General features: G+C 43.0%; 1 protein-coding gene and 1 long non-coding RNA gene across 3 annotated transcripts in view; both read right to left on the bottom strand.

Annotated features, from left to right (window-relative positions):
• LOC146524232 (protein phosphatase 3 catalytic subunit alpha-like) overlaps positions 1 to 25896 on the bottom strand; it is a 37416-nt gene that overhangs the window by 11278 nt on the left and 242 nt on the right. For both annotated transcript variants that reach the window (XM_085173875.1, XM_085173877.1), the window contains exons 1-6: positions 25571 to 25896; positions 12266 to 12466; positions 9132 to 9256; positions 7221 to 7332; positions 2437 to 2582; positions 383 to 522 (exon numbers count right to left, since the gene is read on the bottom strand). The exon at positions 25571 to 25896 is cut by the window's right edge. In XM_085173875.1, coding sequence (XP_085030001.1) covers positions 383 to 522; positions 2437 to 2582; positions 7221 to 7332; positions 9132 to 9256; positions 12266 to 12466; positions 25571 to 25613 — 767 coding nt within the window. In that variant the 5' untranslated portion in view covers positions 25614 to 25896. The remainder of the gene's footprint in view (positions 1 to 382; positions 523 to 2436; positions 2583 to 7220; positions 7333 to 9131; positions 9257 to 12265; positions 12467 to 25570) is intronic.
• LOC146524233 (uncharacterized) lies at positions 13483 to 23759 on the bottom strand. The gene is made up of 2 exons (XR_014876351.1): positions 20835 to 23759; positions 13483 to 20800 (listed from the first exon to the last, which is right to left on the bottom strand). It is a non-coding gene; the product is annotated as an uncharacterized LOC146524233 (long non-coding RNA).

Genomic DNA, 25896 nt, shown 5'->3' with positions numbered 1-25896 from the left:
AATTTGTAGGTGAGCATCGCACGTCGCTCATGCACGGTAGCGACAGGGCGCTCAGATCATTTAAAAAGAGACATCGACCTATCCCAGAGAAAACCCGGAGTCAGGGACATGTGTGAGAACTTCTTTCTCTTTCAGGTGGTGATTTTAAAGAGTACTGTCTCTGCCGTGAACCATCATCCCAGAATATTACATCCACACTGGCTTGTTGGAGTACCAGGTCAGCTCTTTGCTCTGCCTTTGAGCTTCATAAGCACAGGGATCTGCTGCTGCAAGGCTGCCAGACTATATTCATTCCCATTCAAAAATAAAATGTCAGGGCTCTTACGTAATGTTTTTTTTTGCAGATCACAACACCTTGAGGAGTAATTCTACCCTCCTGTACCTGTAGAAATAGGAGCACCCTCTGACCGTGTTGTGGCCAAAGTACTCCTGGGTCTTTTCATTGCCAAAGTCTTCCAGGGGGTCGGCCCACAACAGGTCGCACATGGGTCCAAATGCCGGAGGCTCCTTGAACCGGTCCAACTAGGACGCACAAAAAAACCACACACACACACAGAAGTATAGAAATGTCAGCTTACAGAAACAGAGATTTTCTACATGAAAGACATTTTCAGTCATGTAAACAACCCTCCAACACATATAGGATAAATCAGGGGAGAAAGAAAAGCAAACACATAGCATACACACACAAACACATACTGTCAGAGCAGAGCATCTCCATGGCAACCCCCACCACACAGGAGGGAGAAGATGTCACACCAGCAGATTCACCATGGAAACACTGCCATTAGATGAGGAAGTGTGTGTTCTCGCATCTCTGTGTTCATGTGTGTGCCTTTGTGCTCTGGAGCTCAGTGAACTGTATACACACAGGGGTTATTTTATGGTTTCGAATGAACGCACTTGGAGCAGGCTAAAAAGCTGAAATAAAAGTTGGTTTATGACTGCTGAATGAATGTGCCTGAGTGCTGCACATAGGTCGATCTCATGTTGCATGCATGAATAATTTTCCTTGCACTTGTATTCCTTATCCTGCACAGGCAAAGAGCAGGAACTGGAGAAACGGTGAAACTGAGAATGAATAACAAACTGTGGACAGTTACGAAGGCTGATCTCTCTTCTTTTTGTGCATTTGCAGGCTGATTACTCTCTATGACAGAACTTACATATATACCAGCATGCTGAATATTAAGTGACACCATGTCTTTGGGAATGCAGATGCAAGGGTTAAATGCATCGTCTACAAAATAAATGTGTTCCTATGGCTTTCTAGGCCAAATCTCCTTACTATCATTATTTATACTTGCTTGTTACAACAAATATTCGGGCGACCGTGGCTCAGGGGGTTGGGAAGCGTATCTGTAACCGGAAGGTCGCCGGTTTGATCCCCGGCCTCTCTGTCCTGGTCGTTGTGTCCTTGGGCAAGACACTTTACCGCCTACTGGTGTTGGCCAGAGGGGCTGATGGCGCAATATGGCAGCCTCGCTTCTGTCAGTCTGCCCCAGGGCAGCTGTGGCTACAACTGTAGCTTGCCTCCACCAGTGTGTGAATGCGAGAGTGAATGAATAGTGGAATTGTGAAGCGCTTTGGGTGCCTTGAAAAGCGCTATATAAATCCAATCCATTATTATTAAATATAATGTATCACTGTTTTGTGTAAGTAGGAAAAGAAAAGAACAAATAACGTATTCATTAAACACCTGACTTAGCTACACCCTGTCACCTGAATTGAAGGCAAAGCTGTAACTACTGCTAAGCTAGGTTTACAAGGTCTAGATTCTTCTCTCCACTGTGATTTGATTCAACAACTAATTCATGTAGTTATGCAGAATAACAAAGGGTATGACCAAAACAGATATTTTTGCTATTTTCCATTGTTTTGTTTGCTCTGTGTAGGCCTTTAGTAAACAATACGTAAAGTTAGCTTTGGCTTCTTTAAGCTAGTTGTAGCGCCTTTTCTATATGACAACTTCTACACTGTCAAACCAGACTTTCTCACTCTGATTGGTAGGTTTCAGCTCTGTAATTTAGTTATTACAAATGTTTTTAAAAGGCTGTTTTATCACTTTATATACATTTTATGCATTACTACATAATGATTAAACAGGAAAAGGTTTAAAATGAATTCAGATTCAGTTCTTCACTACATTTTCAGCGATTTTTCTACATGAAGGAAATGTTAGTACTTCTCAAAGACAGTTAACCATTATTTTTTAAGAGCTGATTGATGCTTCAGCATTGCTTATCAAATACTTAGAAATAAAAACAAATAGAAAATTCTGTAAAATAAGGTGAAAAAAAATGATTGTATACAGACAAAACATTCACCCTATAGCTACAAAAAATGTCATTAAACACCACTTTTTGTCAAAAAAGTTATCATTGCTTTGTTATCACAGCAGTGATAACTCAAAACTGCTCGTGTCTTTGATTTTACCTTCTTGATGTCGTCCAGCGTGTGAATCTCTGGTGAAAGCCCCCCATGCACACATAGGAACTGCTGGTTCATCAGGGCTGCCAGAGGCAGGCAATCAAACGCCTCCATGCAGGAGTCATACACCTGCTCTGAGTACTTGATCTTACCTGCAGGTTGGAGGAGTAGACAGACATTTCAAGACTTGAAACAAAGGAAGCGCCTGAGTGTGTTTTGACATGCTTTGAATAGCCACCATTGCTACAAATGCACAGTCGGTCCCTGTCACTGGGAGACTGATGCACTCAGAACAAACAGGCCTTTACATGGACAGAAGTCAGTAATCTGAAGGCTTCAGACAGAATCGGTCTAAAAACACGATTGCTAACACGCTGTGGTAATGGTACATATATATAAAATCATACATTACTTTGTGCAGTAAATAGCTTTAATTGTGTTCGTGTGTAACAGACCAAGAATGACACTGCAGTGTGCGTGCCTTAAAGAAAGAACAATAAATTAATAACCAAAAAAAGCAGTAATGGTAATGAATGTCTATTATGACCAATTCTGATTATTTTCAAGAATAATTATTTAACCATGACGTCTTCACGACCTAATGTTCAATAAATAAATAGTGACCTGGTCCTTCTTAACTACTGAATAGTGATTATTAATTATATTAAAGATAAGATAAGAGAAACTAAAGAGGTAGATTATTCATTAAATTAGGTATCAAAAACCAACAGTGAGTAAAACGAGCTTGCAGCTGCACTTTTTATTCTTAAAACATCGCTTTTTTGTTCGTGTTGCTTTTGTTTGACATGATAAAAGATTAAAAACAACTGTAAATAAAGATGCCTGTTCTTTTTTGTTTTCTAAGCGTTAAACTCTTTCCACTTGGACACCTGTTCCTCTAATGGCCACTTGAGTTTGGCTCCATAACTTAGTCCAGACAGAAAAAACTATTTACAGCAGAAATAAACATGTTTACAGCCTAATACATAAAAAAATGAAGCATGTTGGAAAAGTATGTTACTTAGCACTGATAACCAGATGTCTGCACCTATGGTGTCTGGATGCCGCTTGCTAGCCAAGGCTGCTAACTGAACTGATAATTTGGCGCTCCATCCTCTCACCTAAATATGGTCACACCAAAAGAAAAGATGACCAACAACAGACCTAAACTTAACCTTCAAAAAAAGTGTGTACAAACCAATGGGTGACATAAAAGTGGCTTTAACCATCTTTTATCTTTGTCTCCCGCTCACAAATCTCCTTCAACTTTCATTTGTTATTCATCAATGTTAATAAAGCAATACCCAGCTCACCACTTTACCTTAGGCCCCTCAAACATGACGAAGTCATAAAGACGTTTTGCTTAGTCAACCACGATTAGAACATTTGAGCAGAGACAGTGAACACACACTCACTGCCTCTGCTCAGTGTTTTCTTTTTAAGCCTGTTGGTGCACACGGTTAATAACTCATGAATCAAGATGACTGAAATACCTTAGGTGTTGTATTAATTAATGTATTGTTCATGCATTAAGGCAGTGGTTCCCAAACTTTTTTTGCTGGGCCCCCTTTGTTTTACAAGAAAAATGTTCGCGCCCCCCCCCCCCCCCCCCACTTTCTCGCGCGTGCACGCGCGCACGCACACATCCTCCAACCACACCCACATTTTGCTCCATTGCAGTTTATTTCACACCTCAAACATTTAGTAAACAATTAAGCAAATAAAAGTAATCTGCAATAAATTACAGGTAATAAAATAAACTACTAACTCTTTTACGCTGCGTCCGCACCTACACAGGTATTTTTGAAAACGCAGCTGTTTCGTCCACGTAAACGGCGTTTCAAATCACTGAAAACTGAGATTTTTTAAACTCATTTTTTGCATTTACGTGTGGACGAGGAATACAGAGTTGGTCACACAAGTTAAAAGGTATGTGACTTTTTTCACGTCACACTGTGCGCCACATTATTTGTTTACATAAGATGAATGGCAGATAGAGAGAAATTACTGTTAATCTGACTGTCTGCAGGTTTACACGCAGTTACTGTCCCTGTGTTTAAAAAGGCAAAGGCATCACCGTGTGATTATTTTACATGTAGTTTTTTTTTTTTCATGTGTAATAATATTCAACATTGCTATCAATACATTTTTCAAAAAATGCCTCTCTGTGCAAAATGGGTTCAAAAACATAAACAGTGGGATCCTGTTTGTCTGTGATTTGAACAGCCCAGCGCTGCTCCCGACGAAGGGAAAACCAATCCTGCAGGGAGACCTACCGCGGCACTTGTGCAGGTGAAACCAAAGGGAAGATTTGCTTCATCATATTTTCTAGTCTTTGGCTTAGAATGAAGTTGGTTTGGAAACATATTCAGTGATGCTTCATCTCCTGCTTTGCGTGTCTGTGAGCGCCTGTGCTAGCAGTGTCCAAGTGTTTTGTTTTTTCTTCCCCCCCTTTTCATACTGCGCCCCCCCTGCAATTGCTCTGCGCCCCCCTAGGGGGCGGGCCCCACACTTTGGGAAGGTCTGCATTAAGGCATGCATGAGATACTGTTAATTCAGGCACTTTCCTGATGAGTCATGGGTTTTTTTCACGTATTAGTGGCGCTTTTTCGTGCATGAAATCACGAATGAATACCCGATAATACCCTTCCCGTAAAGTGTTACCACGTCATTTGGTTCACTTGGGTGCAAGGGCACTAACGTATAGGATTTTCACACAACGCGTTAATAATTTATGGGGCCAGCTCTTCTCAGCACTCCCATATGACCTGTTTTTCTCCTCTCTGATGATGTTGGATTTTGTTTTAGAAATGCCACTTCAGAGATACCAGACAAAAAAAACAAAAAAAACAAAACACAAATCTCACTATTACAGCATTTTAAATAATGACCCAAATATAAACACAAAGCAGCAAAGACATGACACTTTTTTTCTTCTTTTTTGTATGTGTGTCTGCGTGTATTAAAAACTCCTTTGAATTGGCAGCAATATCAATAACGACATCCAAGACACGGCATCTTTTAAAGTACATTTCACACATGGGCATAACGATGCATCTGACATAAAATCAAAACCGCGGGATTAAAAATAGCTGAAAGGAGATTGGAGGAGGGAAAAGAAGAAGAAGAAGAAGAAGAAAAGGATGGTTTTTAGACAGCAGAGGAGGAGGGAGGCGAGAAAAGAAGAACGCGAAAGAGAGAAGGAGAAAGACTGATGGGAGAAGACAGGAGAAGGAGGAGAGGTTATAAGAAGGAAGGAGAGGAGATGACCGGGGAAGAGAGAAGGTAGAGTGTGAGGACATGAAACGACACGTACACAAATCAAAGCCAGTCTTGTGGAGTACAAGCGTACAGTAGCCAGCCTCTATGTGTGCGTGTGTGTGTGACAGCGAGGAGTGTGTTTGTCAACCTCTCCATCTGCCTTGTGTAGAGCAAGAGCTCATTATTGCCAGTCCACCAGCTCCTTCCACACTCTCAAACATTTATGAAGACACTTGCACACGCATGCAGTCACAGTACATGCTCTCGTGCTGCACACACACACACACACACATAGCAGATGGTAATTGAGGGCGACCACTATTCGCCATGAGCACCAAGGGAAATTAGCTTCCGCGTCCCTTGGCCAATCAGACACAGAGGAGTAAGTCCCTGAGCCAATCATTAAGGGCCAAATTAATTTGCTGCTAATCACCCACTCTTGGACAGGAGGCTGAAGCTCGCTGATGGAGGAGTCAGAGAGACGGAGGGAGACACTGGGGGAGAGAGCAAAAGGATGGAGGGAGAGAAAAGAGAGGGAGGACACAACATGCCAGTGGCAGAAAAGTAAGGATGGTGAGGGGGAGGATGAGAAGAGATCCAGCAGAAAATATTTAACTCCATAGGTGAAACTATCAGGTAATGGAATAAAGCGGATCCAATCACCTAAAGCACAGCACAGCTCAACAAGATTTGCACGCGTGTTACATGGTGTCATTCTCTCAGCAGTCGTGTATAACGTGTAAGGGCTAATCAGCTTTTCACCTACAATAGCAATACTGGAAGCTACAGTTAGGGTTGCAAAAGTTAAGACAACCTGGACGTGCAAAACTGCAGATACACATGTTAAAAACATTTACAGCCTGCTGCAAAAAAACTGCTCCCTAAAGCTAATTATGTAGGAAGACAGCCATTAACTACCTGCTATAGGTGTTAGTTCAGCTAAATTGTGTAATTGACAAGGTGTTGGTTTTCTTTATATTAGCTAGTTTGACAGAAAAAAAAAGTCGTGGCATGTTTTGTGTTATTTTTATTAGTATTCTTTCCATCAACTCTGAGATGAGTTTAGAAAGTGGTATTGTTGTATTATATTAATATGTCACATAATTAGCAGGTATATATCTCTGCGCTATCTTTAGCTGCACCTTGCTAAGCTAGCTAGCTACTTTTAGCTAATAACGCCTGGCTTTGAAAATAAAACAAAATATGATACCTGCTATAGGAAATACTGACTAATTACTGATTTTTCCTCTTTTTTTAAAACCATGTTTAGGTGTTATTCAAGCACAAATAAACTCTTAGCTGTAAGTTGTAAATGTATGATCCTGAACCAGTTAGCATGTTAACTTTTTCGCCAGGTTTGTAATCAAACTGAAAATATGTTCTCCAGTCAGCTGAGATTTACGAGATCTGTTCAAACCACTAATAATCAAAACTAAATAAGCACTGCTTAACATCGGAGGGTGAAAGGAGTGGAAGAACCAATGCTGAAATAAAAGAAAAATGGGCCGTGTAGCAAAAAGCCAACTCACATTCTTGTTTGAAGGTGAAATATTCTGTCAGATGTCTACATTCATGGTTCCCCCGGAGAAGAAAGAGCGTCTTTGGGTAGAGGATTTTCAGTGACCACAGGTACAACACACACTAAATATTCACCAAAAGAAGAGAAAACATGAGAAATTGAGTTCAGCAGGTACACAACTGCAACAGCATTTCGATTTTCAAAGAGTGCAGATGTCAAATTCATTTTACATCGCAGGCCATAAACAGCCCACTTTGATATGAAGTGGGCCAGACCAGGCAAACTCCCCTTTTTAATCAATGTACAGAAGTTTAAGTACACATTTAATCTCAGAATAATCTCTTGATATAAGAAGTACAATTTCAATAATTTTTCTAAATGCTGCTGTAGTAAATGAAAGAAATCTGTCCATATGACTCTTCCAACACGTTCTCACTCCCAAAGAGTAGCATTTTACACTAGGTGACAAATTATCGGTATATTACGCTTTTGACCACCCAACACGTCCCTATATTATGAGTTCGGAAAAATTAGGAAACATGAGAGCCGTTTGGTTTTAAATCTGCACATGTACGTCTATTTTACATAAATCGCTTTGGAAAACACTTCACGATTAAGGTGGTGGTTAATGTTAAGGATAAGGTTATGATTAGGGTCAGGGCTGGAATACACAGCTGAAACATGTGTTACCGCGGGAGTGTCATTCTATTCAATTTCATCCACAATCTGGTGCGCAACATAGGAACGTGGAAGGTCACCTTCCGCGTTCCCATGGAACGCCTCGGGACGTGACAAATCGTCGGTATATTACGCATTGGGAGTGAGAACAGGCTGGACTCTTCAGGCTTAAATTGTAAAGAATAAATTTGTAAAATTGCAGAAAAACTTCTCATTTCTAGAGCATACGGTGAAAAACAGGAACTTTCCTGTCATTTAATCTTTTGGTCTATTACTTAATTACATTGTTGTGCTATGATTGGCCATTAGGGCGGTCTTCATCAGTAGGAAAAACTGTAAAACTGTCTTGTATGTGCAGCATTAATCTGAAACTATGTCATATTGCCTAGAATCAAAGTTTAGCTCAAATTTTGGGGCTGAACTGTTTGGTCATTAGAGTACAGCAGGATGTGTGTTTATTTATCACGTTGGCTTTTTTACTCTTATCACTTAGAAAACCCTACAAATGGCTCAGAGGATGTTCTCTCACCTTTACACACCATCATCTCTGTTCTACATTTAGTCTCCTCCTTATGTGCCCTTCAAATGTGTTAGGAAGGTGGCCTAAATATCGCTCCCTCTGCTCCAAACTCACTCCGTGTCAGCGACATATCCCATATGCCACGGTGACTTGACAGGCTGAGACATTCACACGCTTGTATATTGTGGATTCAAGTCAGTCTGCTCATCTGTACCACATTTCTGCTGGATAACGTAATCACACATTTCTTTATGATGCCCTCATTCATTTTGAAGAATCAAATATTCAAACAGCTCTTGGAATACCGTGCTGTTTCCATCCAACTTTCATGCATATTTACAGTAAGAAGCAAACCACACTCTGGTTAGTGTTTGCTGTCCTTAAATTGTTGCCTGTCCTGTAGAAACATAAATAGTGAATGAAAGTTGATGTCAGTAACAAGGACCCCCTGGTCACGAATTCTAAATTGCATCTTTATATGTGCATTTGTCAGACACATATAGTGCATCGTGTCACTGCTACTCTCAAGTACTTTTTGTACATCTGCAATACTGAATACCAAAATACACCTTGCCCCAGGAATGTGCATAATAGACTTCAATACAATGTACACCACATACACTAATCTGGCATACATAGCAACAAGGATAATTGTTTCTTTCCCAACTGAATGCACAGCACTATAAATAAGACGTATACACAGTGTGTCCAATCCTTCCTCACCTCAATACTGAAGTACCCCCTGTCCACATAGTCCCCTAAGAAGAGGTAGCGTGTGTTCGCAGGAGAGCCTCCCACTTCAAATAACTTCATCAGGTCGAAGAACTGGCCGTGGATATCTCCGCACACTGTGGAAACAGCACACAACAGTGTCAGGATTATAAACACTGCAGTTTTCAGCTCCCACATAACAAATTCAGCTCAAAAATATGGGACCGTCTTTGCTTCAGTGGCTCCATATGGCCTGATTTGCATCTGCAGAGGTATATCTGTCCTGGCTGCTGATCTAGAAACACCACTCATCTGTTTGGATAGAAAAAACAGCAAAAATGTGTTTTAAAAGCTCCTTAAAGATTCTACTCGATCATTTCAAGGTCTGTTTAAATACTACCTGAAAAAGACCAGAAATCAGAGCTGGAAGTTTTGTGCTTTTTGGGGCATCTGTCCAGTTTTTGATCTATTTTCTTAACTGCATATCCAACTCCGGGTCATGGGGAGTGGGCTACAATAAGGGAGAGGTGGGATACACCCACCAGTGGATCATAGGCTAGCAAATCTAGAATATGTTACTGTGAGTTATTTGTATTAACAGACTTGAGAATTCTGTGTTCAGTTTTTTTTACATCAGTTAAACACACCTTACTAACCAAGATAGCTAGGATTAGCTTAGAATTTCGCACCCGATGTTGGATTTTATGCATTCATGACGACGTGCAATCACGTTCAGGGTAAATCCGATTTGTTTGTATCTGGCTTTCTTGATTGACCCTTGCATCATCTTATTGTATGCAAGCTTTTGTAAGCTTTCTCTTTTGAATTGTTGCAAGTTGCTTCCAGGAGTAAATCAGGCTGCACATGCTGAAGACTTCACATTTTGAACGACTTCAGGACTGTCTGCCCGTACAATCTGTCAGCATACATCTTACCATCCGCCTCCCTCGCCATCTGTCTGGTCTCTCCTTTCACTTTTAGTTGATGTCATAGTTCCCCTCTGCAGCCATTTTACGGCCATTTTGCATCTGTCTGACCGCCTTCGTCTGCCTGTGTCTCCATCTGCTTGCCATGTTAATGTCTGTTTTTGTGACTACTTATAAGCATTCGCTTTAATTTGAACTGGGAATTGGGAATGAGAAATGTCATGAGTGAAATTGAGCCATACCTGCCTGCCTCCTCTGAGCTGTCTTGGTATTCTCCCAGAAGCCTTCGTGTGACATCCTAAAAGCCTGTCAGTTCAGATTTTAGCCATCCAGCTGTCTGTCTGTCTTAAAACTCATACTTTGAGACGGCATCAAAGTGCTGAAGTATTCTTTATATCCCCTTTATATTGCATTTTTGGTGAAAGCTCTTTCTACGTGAGTCTATTTTGCGGTAGTTTGTATCTGAAATGTAACAGTCATTTCCAATCACGGCACACTCTCAAGAAATTCTTGTGTGTTTCTGAGTCAGACTCTGGTGAAGTGGAACCAGGAAAGCGGGATCAATATGTTGATATTGACCTGTTCGTTCCCAATGGGAACGAACAGGTTAGAGAACCTCTGCACTAAGCTGCTTATGATTGACTGTCTCTCCATCTGTCCATCTATCTGTCCTTGTCCCTGGGGATCTGTACCTGTGAAAGCTGAGCGATGTTCCCACACTGCGTGGGCACAACAAGCCCACACAGAATTATCACACCGCTCGCATTTGCATAAATGCAGCATGCAGAAGCACAGACACATAGGTACACGAGCCAGGCAGAGTCAATAGGTTGCCAGTGTCTGCGTCTGCCTGCCCGCTTGTCTGTCATCTCTGTCATTGTTTCAGAAACTTCCTTTCTATTTTGCTCTCCCTCGATTTCGATCCCCGGCTTCTCCTCCGCATCCTACTCAGTTCTTACCATTTCCCTGGGAGGGGAATACATGCAGCTATTACCCAAGCCAGAGCGAGCTGTTGCGCCAATTGGGTCTCTCAGTGAAGTGCGACCGAACAACAGTTCATATTAAAAGGGTGGCAGATACATATGGCAGATTAATGAATCAATGAATGGATTCTGATTAATACATAATTACTGATCTTTATGCCTTTTTGCTCCACAGCTCTATTTCTCTGCCTCTCCGTGAGACTGCTGCTATCTGTCTCCTCACTGTGAAATGTCTGATCTATTCTGCTTGCCTGCATTTTAACAAACAAGTAGCCTTTTTTAAAATTTTGATGTGGCTTTGCTCAATGGGTGACTTGCAGATGCTTTTAATAAATAAAACGTAGACATTTTGCAATTTAAAACAGGTGAAAGATAGTAAAGAACACCTTTTTTGGCATATGATAGTCTGGAGGCCACAGTGAGTAGGGTTACCTACCATAGCCATGGTATAAAGACGCTACACCTTCTTTCAATTCGAGCTACATTTAATTTTCAGTAATGCAGTAATGTCACATGTTCGTGTGCCAGGAGGAGGAAAATGGTGGAGTCTACATATACTGCTCTTTCTAGAGATAGCATGCTAACACAAAACTATCCAAGAACCCAGAGTTATGATAAAGCTGGGTGTATGCTGACCCAGAGCCTGAACTTCAGCAGGTAACAAGCTGGGATGAGAGGTCAGGATTCGGAATCGCTTTAAATTCTCTTTGTGCTGGTTTTCATCTTTGCTTTGTGTTTAAGCTTTATGTTAATGCACAAACAGAAAAAAAAGATCATATGTGTTTCCTCAATAGGTTGGGGATTTGTGTAGGCGTGTGGGTAGCTTAAGGTTTATATTGTTAACTGGTAATTATGTAACAGTGCATTTTAGGTTATTTTACAGAGTAACACGAAAGATCAGAGCCCAACAAAATAAATATAGGCCAAAGAGTATATCGTGGAAGACAGTGTGGGAGATGAAACTAACTTGATTGGTGGTCTGAAATTTACAGGTTCTTCATCAATCATGTGATGGACTTTATCTTAGTTGAATGCAGTTTTCCCCACATATAAATAAAAGCTAAGATGTGGGAGTGGCAGTTGGGGTCTACTCCAGTAAAATAAATTAAAAAAGCAAAATATAAGGAACACTTTTAGTGCTGTCAAGAGACATTATAAGATAACCCTGGGAAAAGCGCGTTAGCTTTCCAACTGTTTTCTACCATCTCCTAATTGGTGCGTTAAATCCCTTCCTTACCCGTGACTGGCGCCTCAATATCCAACATAGTGCGCTCCTGCCGCAGGATGGCGGCGCCCTCATCGATGATGCGCAGGGCCACGGTTTCCTCGAGACGGCCTTCCTTTGTGAGGTGAGCTTTGAGCAGGTCCACTCGCGGCCGGCCCTCCGCGTCAAACACCTCCTTCATGGTCAGCCGATGGGCCAGGGGGAAGGGGACCGCTGGAGATGGAAATGTGGAGATGATGGAGAAAGTGCGGGGGATGAGATGGAAGCGAGAAGAAGGATTGGAGGATTTAAAAAGGACGAGGAGGGTTTGAATGGGTGTATGGATATATGGTAGGAGGGGAGTTAAATTATGCAGGGAGAGGGAGAAAGAAGCAGGAAAGAGGAGATTGTGTATTACAATGCAGAAAATGATTTATTGATATTTCCTGTACACTTCAACAAGCTTGCCCACAGTTGTCAGAAGCCCCAATCCTCACCATTATCCTGATCACACGTCTGCTGCAGGCTTGCAGTGTGTGCGTATGTACATGTGTATGTGTGTGTTGTGTGTGTGTGTGTGTGTGTGTTATGGAGGCCTAAGCGGGTTGTACTGAAGTAGGGGCTGCCACAGTTATCAGGGCTGCTGCCTCTGTTCTGCAGCAATGTCTTTCTTACATAATGAAGGCCCCCAGGGCGCCAATGGAGAGGGGGGTTGACTGACGATGAGGGTGATACAGCAAGAGTGCACAGCTGCACGTGAGAAGGCGTGCGCACACACACACACACACACACACACATATATGAAGACACGCTTGACAAAAGCGCACACACACCCTGTTCTTAGCAAACAGGCAGAAACTATGTGGCACGCTCCTGCACCCGGCAGAGGTGCAGGAGCATCTGTACATCATGTATGTCACACTGGCATTAACATGCACGACTGTGTATAAGTGGCAGTGCACACACACTCACACACACACAAGCTCATAAAAGGTATTGTTATGAAGGATCCACAGAGCCTGTTTGAGCCCCACCAGTGCTAACACAGATAATGGCCTAGATCACACGCTAAAAACTAGGCCTGGCTCTGAATGCGCGCGCGCACACACACACACACACACACACACACACACACACACACACACACACACACACACACACAGTCACTTTGTCTCTGTTTTGCACTCTCTCCTCTTGTCCCTTCTCTGTTTTTTTCTGTTTTCGCTTGCCTCTCCCTCTTGCTCCTTCGCTCTCTTCTTTCTGCTCTAACAGGCCACAGTCTCCTCCGCGAGGTTCCACGCTGATGTCTGTCGTTACATTTTAATGTGACCGCGTGTTTTCATTTCATTTTCACAGTAAAAGCAGCTCAGCAAAAACATGGAGCCAGTCAGCAGGGTTTAATGTAGTCATTGCTGAGACATCGGCATCATTTAGCCAATGCTAAATGAGCCGTTGCAATAAAATATATTACAATGTGACTTTAGTCACAATATGTCTGTTAACGCACGAACAGTTGCTGACAAAGCCTGCATTTGTGGCTGTTAATCAACATGGAGAAAGAGGTGACGTTGAGATTTTTGTTCTGCCGAAAACTCAACACACCCTGAATACGTTAACCCTCCCGGCACACACAAAGATCTACCTGATTCATATTTAGATGTTCCAGAATATCTAACGTCACCTCAGGCTGCTACTAGATAACTGCTACTGCATCCCCATGACACTTTTACACACCTTAAGATTGAACACAACACAGGAGAGCATGCTGAGACATCCCAGGACACTTCAGGCTGCCAAGCTGAAGGGTCTGCTTTCCATCGATTGAGAACAGCGGTTCTTACATGTTAAAACCAGTTTTGCATTACAAGTTAGGAGCGATTAATATTTTAAAAGCATTGTGCACCCCAGGCTGTCAGAGAACATAAGCCCAAAAAGGAATTACTCATGCATGCTGGTATTTGTGTGACATTATATTTATTTATAAAAGGAAACAACAGGGCTCAGGCAGTATGTGGATAAACCTCCTCCTTCAGTGTACCGTCCTGTACTGGCGTATAGCACCACACTGTTCTGAGCTGTGCTACAAAATGTACTCGGGCTGGAACATGTCATTACAAAAAGCTGCCAGCACAGTGTGAGAAGGGCTGCGGTACTCTTTTAAAGCTCGAGCACACACGTGAACTCAATTTGTGGATGTATATTTCTGGTTGAAGGTAAAACTGAGGCCTCGAGTGTGCATGTGTGTAACAGCGAGAGAGCCTGAGGAGGGAGAGGAGGGTAGAAGTGAGAGGGACGGAGTGTGAAACTCGTAAATTGTGAGAGCAGTGTGAAAGTAGGGCAGGTAGGAGAGAGTGAAGAGAGCAGCAGAGACACACAGCTTGGGAAAACTATACTTGGGAAAACTATACTTGGTAGTTGGGGAATAGAGGCGAGGAGAGGTTCGGCACAGGCAATGGCAAACCGTTTGATGAGTGTACAGTTCAAGAGGAATGCTAGGAGATTTGAGTCAAATCTGATAGCTCTGAGCGCACGTGCAGAGGTTAAAGACAGACAGATGTAAATTACGAAGAGACCTCGTTTGGATTTAATAAAGTGATTCTGATACAAATCTGAGAAACATGCCCATACAGCTTTTCTGTCTCAGAGCAATTTTCTGCTTGTAATGATGGAAAGCTTTCTGCAGTATGCATATGAATTTGCAAGCCTGGAGGAGAACATTAAGGCAGAGGAAATGCATTTAAGACTTACTATACACTCATAATATACAGTATATTACACCATTGCAGGAGTCCGACCATCAGATCATCCTATAGGTCTGGCTCATGCATTTGCTTACGTCTTATACGAGTCTATACTGGATCTTATTGAACAAAGAAAGTGGATCAAGTGAGAACAGGTTGGGAGGGAGCATGCCAGTGTATCCTTGAGCAAGATACTAACCCCAAGTTGCTACCGATGTATTTGTGGGAGTCTGAATGTTCGACAGAAAGTAAACATAGAAAAAAGTGTGATTTGAGCTGTCAAGTCGAGTAGAAAAACGGTACATACGAAACAGTCCATCTACCATTTTTCCCTTTTATTTTATTCGAATTTTATGCTATGCTAGTAGCTCTGAGGTGCTTCATGCTAAATGCTAACACTAGTTGTTGTCACATCCCACCAAACACGGATGAAACCCTGACATCATCTCCCACGCTACAAGACAAAAAACTGGCCAACAATGAAGTGCAAATGATGATGCTGTTTCCAGGAGAATAGAGGTCGAGTCACATGAAGGCTGAATAATAATCAGGTTAATGCATTTAGGGCAATTAAATGCATTTGTCAGTGACGTCTAATATGGTATGTAAATGGTAAACAGAAAGCCACACATCTTCTGCATGTGCTCACACTACTATTACCGGTGCCTTTTAAAAAAATGTAAACAGTACTTTTAAGCAAATTATGGTCATTTAGATCAAAATTGTGGGTGACTTCACCTCCCTGTCTCTGATGTCAGCATCAGACTCAGAGATTTTACTATTCAAGGATGAACATGTATAGCTCAGCAGGACAAGAAATGGCCTGAAAGCCTGAGGTCACTGTACAGGTGTCTTTTTTTTCCTTCATCCTTTCTACGGAGAACATTTTGTGCATTTTGAACAATAAAGAGATGGTAAAACAAATACTCTAGAAGACTTGCTGCCTCTTGGCATCCAGGCAATGTTCAAGACGCTCCTGGAACCAGCACCATTCCCACTTTCGGTATGGAACTAACTTTCAACCATGAGTAGACGTTGAGAAAGGACTGCCACCCGAGGGTTATTCAGCGTTAAAATATATGCTGGGATGCAAAGATGAATAATGTTCATGTTGTTAGTAGTACATAATCTACAGGTTTTACACAAAAAGTAACAGGCCCATTTTAAAATGTTTGACTTCAGAGAGGAATTGGTTACAGCTTGGCTTTATTCTCTGTACCTAACTTTGCCATCCATGACCACTCTGTGGGTCCTGAAGGGGCCATAGTGCTAAACTCTGGGCTCAAAAATATCTACACCCATCTTTTATATAAAGCCCATAGTAGATTTTGAGCATTATTTTTTAGGTACTCAAAGTTTGAACTCTTAATATACAGGAAGCAAAACAAAAAATGTTGAAGCCCAGTGGAGTTCAGGGTTGAGTTAAATTCCAAGTTAGTCCATTGTCAGCTGAGCTTTTCATTATTAACATTTTCATCCCGAAGGACATCGAATTAAATATTAACGACTAAACTGAATGTTCTGTAACCCTGCTTGACCCTCACATACATGACGCGGACTGTGTTACCTGCCAGAGGGACTTCAGGGATGGAAATTATTTTTCCAAGTCTGTGTGAGAAAATTATGTTTTTGTTCCTAACAAAGGCTCATTATGTGTCATTTGATGGCGATGACAAGAAAAGACCACAAATTTCTGTGTCACATCTTGTGCTGAAGGTTCAATATGCAGAATAATTTCAAGTGGTCTGTTGCAACTGGCCTATCTACACTCACCAGAGACCACGAGGCGCAGCTATTTACCGTCTTTTTTTCTGAAGACAAGCACCTCAGCCACAAAGCCCAGGAAATTCTTAAATTCATTTTGGCTAAATTTAGTCAACAATGCTTGTGTTAGCATTTATTGTTAACATGCTCACCTCATGGTTTTACTTGGTCTTTCATACCGAGTTATTAGAGCTGTTGAACTCACAATTCTACTGCAGTATTACTTTGACACATAGCTCAATGGCAAAGGCTGTAGACTCAATTTGAGACTTTTTTGTGAAACATTTTTGTAACCTGCTAAGCGAATGCAGACGCAAATTAGTTTTAAACTACCTCAGGTACAATGGATGAACACAAATACCAATTTAAAATAAAAGAATTCATGCCTTCAGCTCTGACTGTGTGTCATGGTTCTGATGTCATGGCAAAACTTTAAATAGTCAAACGTGTAAATGGAAAGAAACTGTGCTTACTTTGATTTACAGTCAGCTCACCTTTGTTGCTATTGCATTTCTTGAAGTTAAACAAAAATTGGAAAATCTTTATATTTTACCCCAAACATGATCCTTTTTCTGACCCTGGTGCCAACCTAAACAGTAACTGAAAGCAATGGCAGCCAGCGAATTTAAACACAACTTGAGGATAAAAGTTTGAAAGTCATCAGTTCCATATGGGACTGGAAACGCAGTCTCTTGTGTGAGTGGCACGTGACTTGCTTCCACCAACCCTCCAACTGCTCTATAAATTTAGAAGTGCTTTACTGTGTTTCCATGGAGACAAATCAACAGATAAAATTTAGTAGTTCATTAACCTCCCCACCATGTGTCGCAGGAACTGCTTCTGTGCTTGTACACAAAAGAGAGAAAATTTGTCTCCAAGAGTACAAATAACTGCACTTCATGACTATTTCTTGAACTGTTGTGAGACTGTTTGGTGTGAGGATGAAGGCCTCAGCCAGAGGCATCTGGCAAAGAGCCATCTGGCAGCCACTGGTCGTATTCCCCAATCACTTGTGAATGGTTGCTGGAGGTTGCGGGCAGTCACGATGAAACCGAATGTTAAATCTCCATTCATGCAAGCCTAGAGACTGGTAACCACTAGTCACTAGGGAAGTGTGTATTCTGCAGCTGGTTAGCGAGTCATTAGTGGTAAATGAAATTGATTACAAAGAAGCACATGGTGGAGCACCAGAAACCTCTGTGTGATTGCTCCGGGCTCTAGTAGATTGCTGCTGTCACCCATAGTTTGCAGGAAAGTCAGCAAATACTTGCTGACTACTCACCAAGTGGTACTGAAACTTTGACTAGTGCAACGCAAATAGGTTGCCATTCACCTTTTTCCAGTTTCACTACAACTCAGAAAATAAATGCTGAGTGTTTGCAGACAAGTCTGTGTTTTCCATGCAGACACAGACTCTGTGTAAGTTCTTGTAGTGCAGTGTCAGAGTGTGATGCTTGGATGAACCCCAGGAAGAATAGCTGCAGCACTGCTGTAGCTAATGGAGATCATAATAAGCTAACTAAACCATGCCAACCTGCTAGCAAACAAAGCAACAACAAGGAGGTTTTTGGTGCAACACCCTCTTCACAACTGAGTTCACCTAGCAGCAGTCAGCAACAATCACTAACCGATCAGGGAACACACATTTTTTCCTCGTGACCACAGGTTGCCAGGGGCTTGCCAACTGGTCTATAGGCCTGTGTGGCTGAGAGGCTTTAAGAGTCTGCACATCTAAAGTGACTAAAATCTTTGCACAGTGCTAAAGCTGTTTACATAAAATAGGATGGATGAATACTGTAATATACAGTAAGAAGGAAAGCGTTATCAATAAGAGTAGCTCTTAAAAAGCACTCTGATGGCATCACATTGACTGGGATAAACATTGGCTAGGCTAAATCAATCATTTCAGGATGTAGAATCGAAGCACATGTCTTAACTTTAATACTAAAACTGAGGACGTCCTAGTCAATTGCTAATGGCTACTGTGCAGTGTCAAAAAAACTGTACTTAATCAGTTAATCATGAACCTTTCACGGTAACATCGCCTGTCATGCACTGGCACATAAATGCATCATGGCAGTATGACATGAAGCCCATGTATGCCCAAACATCAGCGCAAGCCTTTATACTTATAAGGAGGACACCTGAGGTCAGATGACTGTTTTTATATCCCACTTTTTTCTGGAAGACTTGAGTAAATTATGTAACACAAGTAAGATAACTGCTTGATTAATATCAGAATTTAAGACGACTACAGACAAATGTTGATTGCAGAAATGTGCTACCCCCAGCGCCTCTAATCTGGCACACTTTAACAAACTATGAAGTAGGATGTTTTTAATGATTTCCTATTTTTTCCAGTTCTCAGCAGTGTGAAGGTCTAAATAGTTTGGCTTCCGAACATCTTTGGAAAAGCCCTGCTGTTAAATATCAGGCAGCTGGGTACAACCGGCACATTAATATTAATGTAATGTGTGTTGTCATTAGGAATACATCAATGAAATACTGAGTAAAATAGCGTCTCTCACACAGATATCGGCATAGTAAAGATGGTGTGTCTCTAACATCCGCATGAGCTCAGACCACAGCGGCCACACTTCCTCGGTGAAGTGGCGGCTGGCAGTATTTCTCCCAAATGCTGCTCTAAGGCATTTTAACACTTTGTGATGCTGCCAAGTGTTTCAACCTTGGGAGGGAACTTTCCTTCCAGAAAGTACAGTCTGAGCTGTCCCCTGTCTGAGTACAGATGACAAATACAGTGAACTCCACTTTCTGGAGTGGAGTGAAAAAAGAAAAAGTTATTCATCCAAAACTGTCCACTTCGCGTGATGCATGGCGTGTGTGTGAGGTGAGACGGACCGAGCGGCGCGAGATGAGCAAATAGGTGAAAGCTTTTCCGTCTTTTTTTCCTCATGCACTTTGTACTGTTTTCGTCTTCTGGCCCACTCTCCACAGCTGAACTCCCCGGTGTGGAATTTATTAGGCGCCAGAGCTGCCAGCTCAGCCAAAAATCTCCCCATCGCAGAGCACTGAGGGGGAGCCTGAGAGAAAAATCTATGACATAGCTGTCAACCAAATCTCCTAAATTTGTTTGGGCTGGCCTAATAGCCTAACTGGAGCAGAATCTGATCGGAATCCTATTGTTTTGTGTGCATCGTCCCTAATGGCTAAAGTCAATTACGGGGAACTATTTCATCAGTTTTAATAATGCAGGGACACCATTCACGATCAGACAGGCTGGTGCAGGATGCAGGAAGTGACAGCAAGCGAGAACAGACAGATTGCAGAAATGACGGTAGAAGGCACCCATGATCCATCTGTCCTCGTTTGAGTCTTTCCTCCAAATGTTGTAAAATATGACTAAAGAGATATAAAACAAAACAAACTCGTGCCTCCTAATCGGCCAGGCGTCAGATCACCGAGGCGAGAAGCAAATTGTTTTTGGAAGCAGCCAGTTAATACGAAGACAAGGTGAAAATGCTGTATCCACAGTAATTAGAGCAGCATATAGACGGGCTGTATGTGTTACGTGCAGGCTATGAATGAACTCATTACGGTGCAATGCTGAGCCTCCCCAGACTGTAACCGTCTGATGCTCATCCAGTGACATCAAACACAGCTGATTGCACGCCTGTATATGTACGTGTTTGTACGTTAGATGTGTTACCCCCTCCAGGACCTAAAGTGATCGCACACACACACACACACACACACACACACACACACACACACACACAGCTCCCAGGATCATTTCAATCCTACTGTCTACTATCTGTACATGAATAAATGAAGGTGTAAGAAACCGGGGGGTGAAAGAATGAGAGCAGCAAAGAGAGAGAGGGAGTGAAAAAATTGGGGTGTATGAGAGAGATGCATCTGTTTACATGTGTGTGTGTGTGTGTGTGTGTGTGTGTGTGTGTGTGTGTGTGTGTGTGTGTCTACCATCTTTGACCCAGATCAGGAAACATGTATTCATGGGTCTTTGAAGGTGGTGGTGGGGGGGACAGCTAAAGATACGTTTGAAGTTGTTCAATTAATGCACAGTTCACACATGATGGACCATCTGTGTACACACACACACACACACACACACACACACACACACACACACACACACACACACTGAAACAACGGCCCATCCCCTAACAGCCTGTCCTCATTAGACAATCCCTCTCTCCCTCTCTCTCTCTGGAGTACCTCCTCTATAAATAGCCTTTGCCCTGCCACCCTCCCCACAGGGCAAACACAGACCTGTCAAGGTAGGACCCCTGGTTCACAACAGTGATGCCACAATCCGACACACACACACAGACACACACGCACATTTCACATAGTGGAATGGGATTGCATGTTACACCAAAAGGAAATATGCCAACTTTGCCCCGAACCTTGCCAGAGGTGATGTGGTGTGTGTGCAAGTGAGTTTGAGTGTGTTTGTGTGTGGTTTATGCATGTATGAATGCATATATGCATGTGAGCATATTGGATCACTCAGCTTTGGCAAGCACTCTTGAAAAATGTATTGATTTGTTCAAAAGGTCATGAGCTATAACAGGCATATTTGACCTTTGCACTTTGAACCAGTGTGAGGATGCAGTTCAGCACATGATATTTTCTTTACCTTAAATATGGCCAGATATTAGACAGCAAAATGATAATAATAAGGCCTGCCCTGTATTATCTGCTAGCATGCATCCTAGCATATTAGCACAGTATCCTGAGTAAATCATGACCCAGAGCGGAAGTAACAACTGTAACAACAGAGCTAAAAAAGATGTAATGACACAAAAACAGTATCATCCACTGAGTTTGCAGTGTTATTATGTACGCGTGGGATGGTCGGTGACAGGAAAGTGTTGATTTTTCTCTTCTGTCACTACTCTAGTGGTGCAGACCTTCTCACATCATTCACCTCAACTTGTCTTCAGGAAAAAAGTTCGAACTATCTGTAATAATGATGGCCCCGTTTCACTTAGCTGAGCCAGCAGAGTGCACGCTACCAGGACACTGACACTGGGACATTTAAATGAAACATAGCCATGATTAATCTTATTAGTCACACCCTGTGCTTGACAAGCCAAAATATCCACCATGAGTAAGGGCTGTCAGACTGCAGGATACCGAAAGCCCAGCAGAGTCACATTCAGAGGTATTCGTGTTTTAATTTGTGTTCTGATGGGCTGTTTTCAGCACACAACGACTAGATATTTGGGGTGTTTGATTTACACTAGGATGAAATGGGGGAAAACACGAGGGTCATTTAAGTTTGCGTGGTACTTGGTACTGATGGAGTTTTTTCTCGCGGCATTAGCTGCTGATTCCAGTTCAAACCACAACACCAACGGCTATTTTATCTCAATAGGTGCGCTCTAAGCTACAAGTGTCACAGTCGGCCATGAAAATGAGCCAGCACGCTCAACACCAGAGCCCTGAAACTAGCTGACCAATAATAAATATGAGTCATCAGGCTTATTATATTAATTCTGCCATAAAAAAGCATCAATAAAACAGAAGCCCTGCACTTAGCATTACACATAAAGGTACATTATTTTTTGTTCTTGTGTTGTTAAACCAAGCGTTAGCCTAGCAGCATGCTACACTTTTTTAAACCCTTTCTTTGGTAAAATACAAACTGTTACACATTTTATACATATATCTGCTCTTGGTGCCCATGAAAGCTTTTTAGCACCACTTGTGTGCTTTAATGGTGCCCAGCTTGTCGATTTTTATTGAGCTATTGTACCAACCTATTGTGCAAAGGTTTTTTGTTTTGTGTTTTTTTTTTTTTTTTTTACATTTGAGGCATCTTAAAGGGTCTCCAATTCATTCTGTAGCCTCACAACTCCCCCCAGAATACAGCCAGCATCACAAAGAATGAGCTCACTGTCCATGCCGTCACCCAGAAGCTACGATTTCAGTGCAGTATTTGATGATAGCATTAAGTCAGTGGTCTACTTACAGATGAAAGTTCAAATTTTGAATATTTAAGATTGCTAGCTGCTGACTCATGGGTATAAGACTGTCCTGTGTCACCAGTGACCACTAGAGGAGACAACAGTTTCTAAATTATGCTGCTGAAACTATAATAACATCAACATGGCTCTACTGTACATACAGAGGGGTTTCTGCAAAACTCTCAACATATGTTGTGTTCAAATAGTGTGCATTACATGCAATTCAAATATAAGCCTTTTGTGACAGACACACCCATGCATACAAATGCACAGAGAGGGCATTGGGTTTGTTAAGTAATCAAAGAGTGTGCAAAGTCCATTAGGATGATGCTCTGCTACTCAACAGTGTGAAATACTACTCCTTCCTTTCTCTCTCTGTGTGTCCCTCTGTGCCTCCTTCTCTCTCACCCCAGCTACTTCACCTCCTCCGTGGCCTTGTCACATTTTCTCATTCCCTCTCTTCCTCACCTCGCCCCCACACTCTCTGCCTCTTTGTCCATTCCTCTCTTTATGCCTCCGTCCTTTGGTTCCATGTCTGTGCAATGCTCTCTGCTGAACATTGCTAAAAATCTATAATGTGGGGAACTACCGGGCACAGTCCATCTGCCAGAAATGCCCACTCTTTGACTGACGCTCCCATCCTTGCTATGGCTTTGTTGACTCTACAGCATTCTCACCTTGCTGATGGATCAGTGTGTTTATGACAGAAGATGCATATGAGTGTGTGTTGATCTGTGAGATGGATGATGCATGAAGATGTAGATAATTCCGCTGCTGGCAAAAGAGCTCAGTTGACCTAACTGCATTACAACACACACACAAAGCAGAGCTGCAAATATAAAATGATATGTGGCTTCTGCACATGTGGAGGGGAGCTGGTAACTTGAGGGTGAGGGCTGATGGGATTAATGAATGGATGCGGCAGTCAGAGAGGATCCAGGTTTCCCTGCACAGCTGCATCCATGTAGTTTTTCCACAGAGGTGCAGTACAGACATATGCACACGCAGCCCTAAATTCCTACGTGCAAAAATCTGCAAGAGCTCTCACCCCCCCCCCCCCACCCCCCCACCACCACCACCACCCCCTTCTGAGCACGACGCACCACGGAATACCGGGGCATGCCCGAGCGACGCATCCAGCTGTGGGCTCCGCTTCTTCCGGCAGAGAGACCTTGCGAGTTTATTAAGGGGAGCCAGTGGGAGAGACAGAGAGGGCATCGTCGCATGTGACAGGCTGCGTGCGTGGAAGCATCGCTGCCATGCCCAGCCTCGTTGTGACCCGATAAGCACGACAATCTGTGCAAGCTCACACGGATCACAACCCAAGCAAGAGCCCCTCCTCGCCTCCCCCTCCTCCTCATATAGCCGCCCGCGCATAAAGCAAACAAAAAAAGGGGGAAAAAATGAGAGACTCAAAACACATCAAATATTCCACAATCGAATGATGCAACAACACCATTAGAGCGTTGTGCATCCTCCTCATCGGGCGATGGGGGTCGGATACGCGGCTCAGCATCCATAAACTCCATTTTGTCTCTCATTTGACACTCAAGAGAAACAAGAGGAGGATGGGTGGGTGGAAGGGGGTGGAAGGGGGGTGGGGGAAGCCAGGGAGACCTTAACGGAGACGTGGAAGTAAGATACGCACGGGATTAGCAGAATCACCCATTGACACTCAGGGCCGTGTTTGAAAATGATAATAATGATACTACTAATAAAAACGTGGGTTTACAACAGCTGGTCGAGCCATGTCATGGTCACCGGTGGTTAAACGTTACAAGACGTTACAGCCACACACATCAGCGGCCGGTACACCAAACTCACAGGGGAATGACGGTGCGCACTCGGCCTGGCAAAGTTGTCCGCCTACCTGCTGTTCCAATCAATAATCTGATTTTGGCTCGGATTTGATTTACAAACAAATAGAAGATAATGTAGGCCAACATATGGACGCACAGTTCGGCACATCTAACACAGAGAAGGCATCACGTGCAGTCAGATATGCAGCACACAAGCGTCGATGACAGAAAGCTAAAAAAGAAAAAGAAAAAAGCCCCTTCCGAATGGCGAGCCCCCTTCAAGCAGCATCCTACCCCCTCTCACCCCCCGCGCTCTTCTTACACCGTTGCATACATGCAACATCATCCCGTGACACTATGCCCACATCCACAGCAGAAGCACGGAACGGCGGCTATCGCGGGTCGTACGCTCGACATTTATTTACCTTTATGTCTGCCTTTCGCTGTCATCGTCACACCGCTTGATGTTTCATTGGAACAAGATGCTCATCTCCCTCTCTGCGTTTACCTCTTATCACTCTCCCGGCTGTGCCTCTGTGGGGTATTATTCAGTAACGCGAAGCCACCGCTAGGAGTGGAACGCGTATGGAGCTCATGCAGCACAGGGGTGTCGCGCAAACGCTTTGGCTATACATAGAGGAAGAGACACCCCCCTCTCCATCCCCCTCAGTTAGAAAGGGGGTAATGCCACGGTGAGGGGGTGAATTCTAATAGAATAACGAGGGAAGACCCTGATTATGGCGTACCGTGCTGGATACCCCCACCCCCTTTTCTCCCCCCCACCTCCATCACCACCTCCCTCCCCTGAATGGTTCAGAGGCACATGCATGCTGACACGCCAGCCAAAATATGCTGTTTTTATTGTAATAATTAGGTCCTACGGAGAAAAGACCATAATGATCATCATAATAAATGATGAGCAAAACACGTGCGAATAGGAGACAGTGGTGCAACGGCAGGGATGCAAACAGAATAAAAAAAAACTAAACTAAAAACTAAAACTAAAAAATAACGATGAGTTACAGCAGATTATTGGCACAGAGGAGCTCTCACTGGCCGTGCAGGGTTTGGCATGCCTACATTTGATCACCCGGTCGGCGGGACTTGCGTTGCAGTCGGACATCCTGGAGTCGGGACGGGAACAGAGCCGAAGGGGTTTGGGGAAAGGGGGGGCTCTCTCTTCTGTCAAGGGCCGAGATTGTGGTGTCGGGTCCTCCGGCAGGCGTCGACAGTATGCGCGGTTGCTGGGTGCTTTTCTTGCTGCAGTAGTGGCATCACTCGGTGGAGTCTCCGTGCTCTCTCGGACGGGGGAAGCCTGCTGCTGCGCCTGCGGTGACTTTAGGGGAGGATAGGCGGATACCTAGCTGCTGTTGTGGCATGCTTGGGTCCCGAATTTGTTTTCTGAG

This window comes from Neolamprologus multifasciatus, chromosome 2 (assembly GCF_963576455.1).
Source record: "Neolamprologus multifasciatus chromosome 2, fNeoMul1.2, whole genome shotgun sequence".
Lineage (NCBI taxonomy): Eukaryota > Metazoa > Chordata > Actinopteri > Cichliformes > Cichlidae > Neolamprologus > Neolamprologus multifasciatus.
The sequence above is the reverse complement of the archived record's forward strand: the minus strand, read 5'-3'. Positions and strand labels throughout refer to the sequence as shown.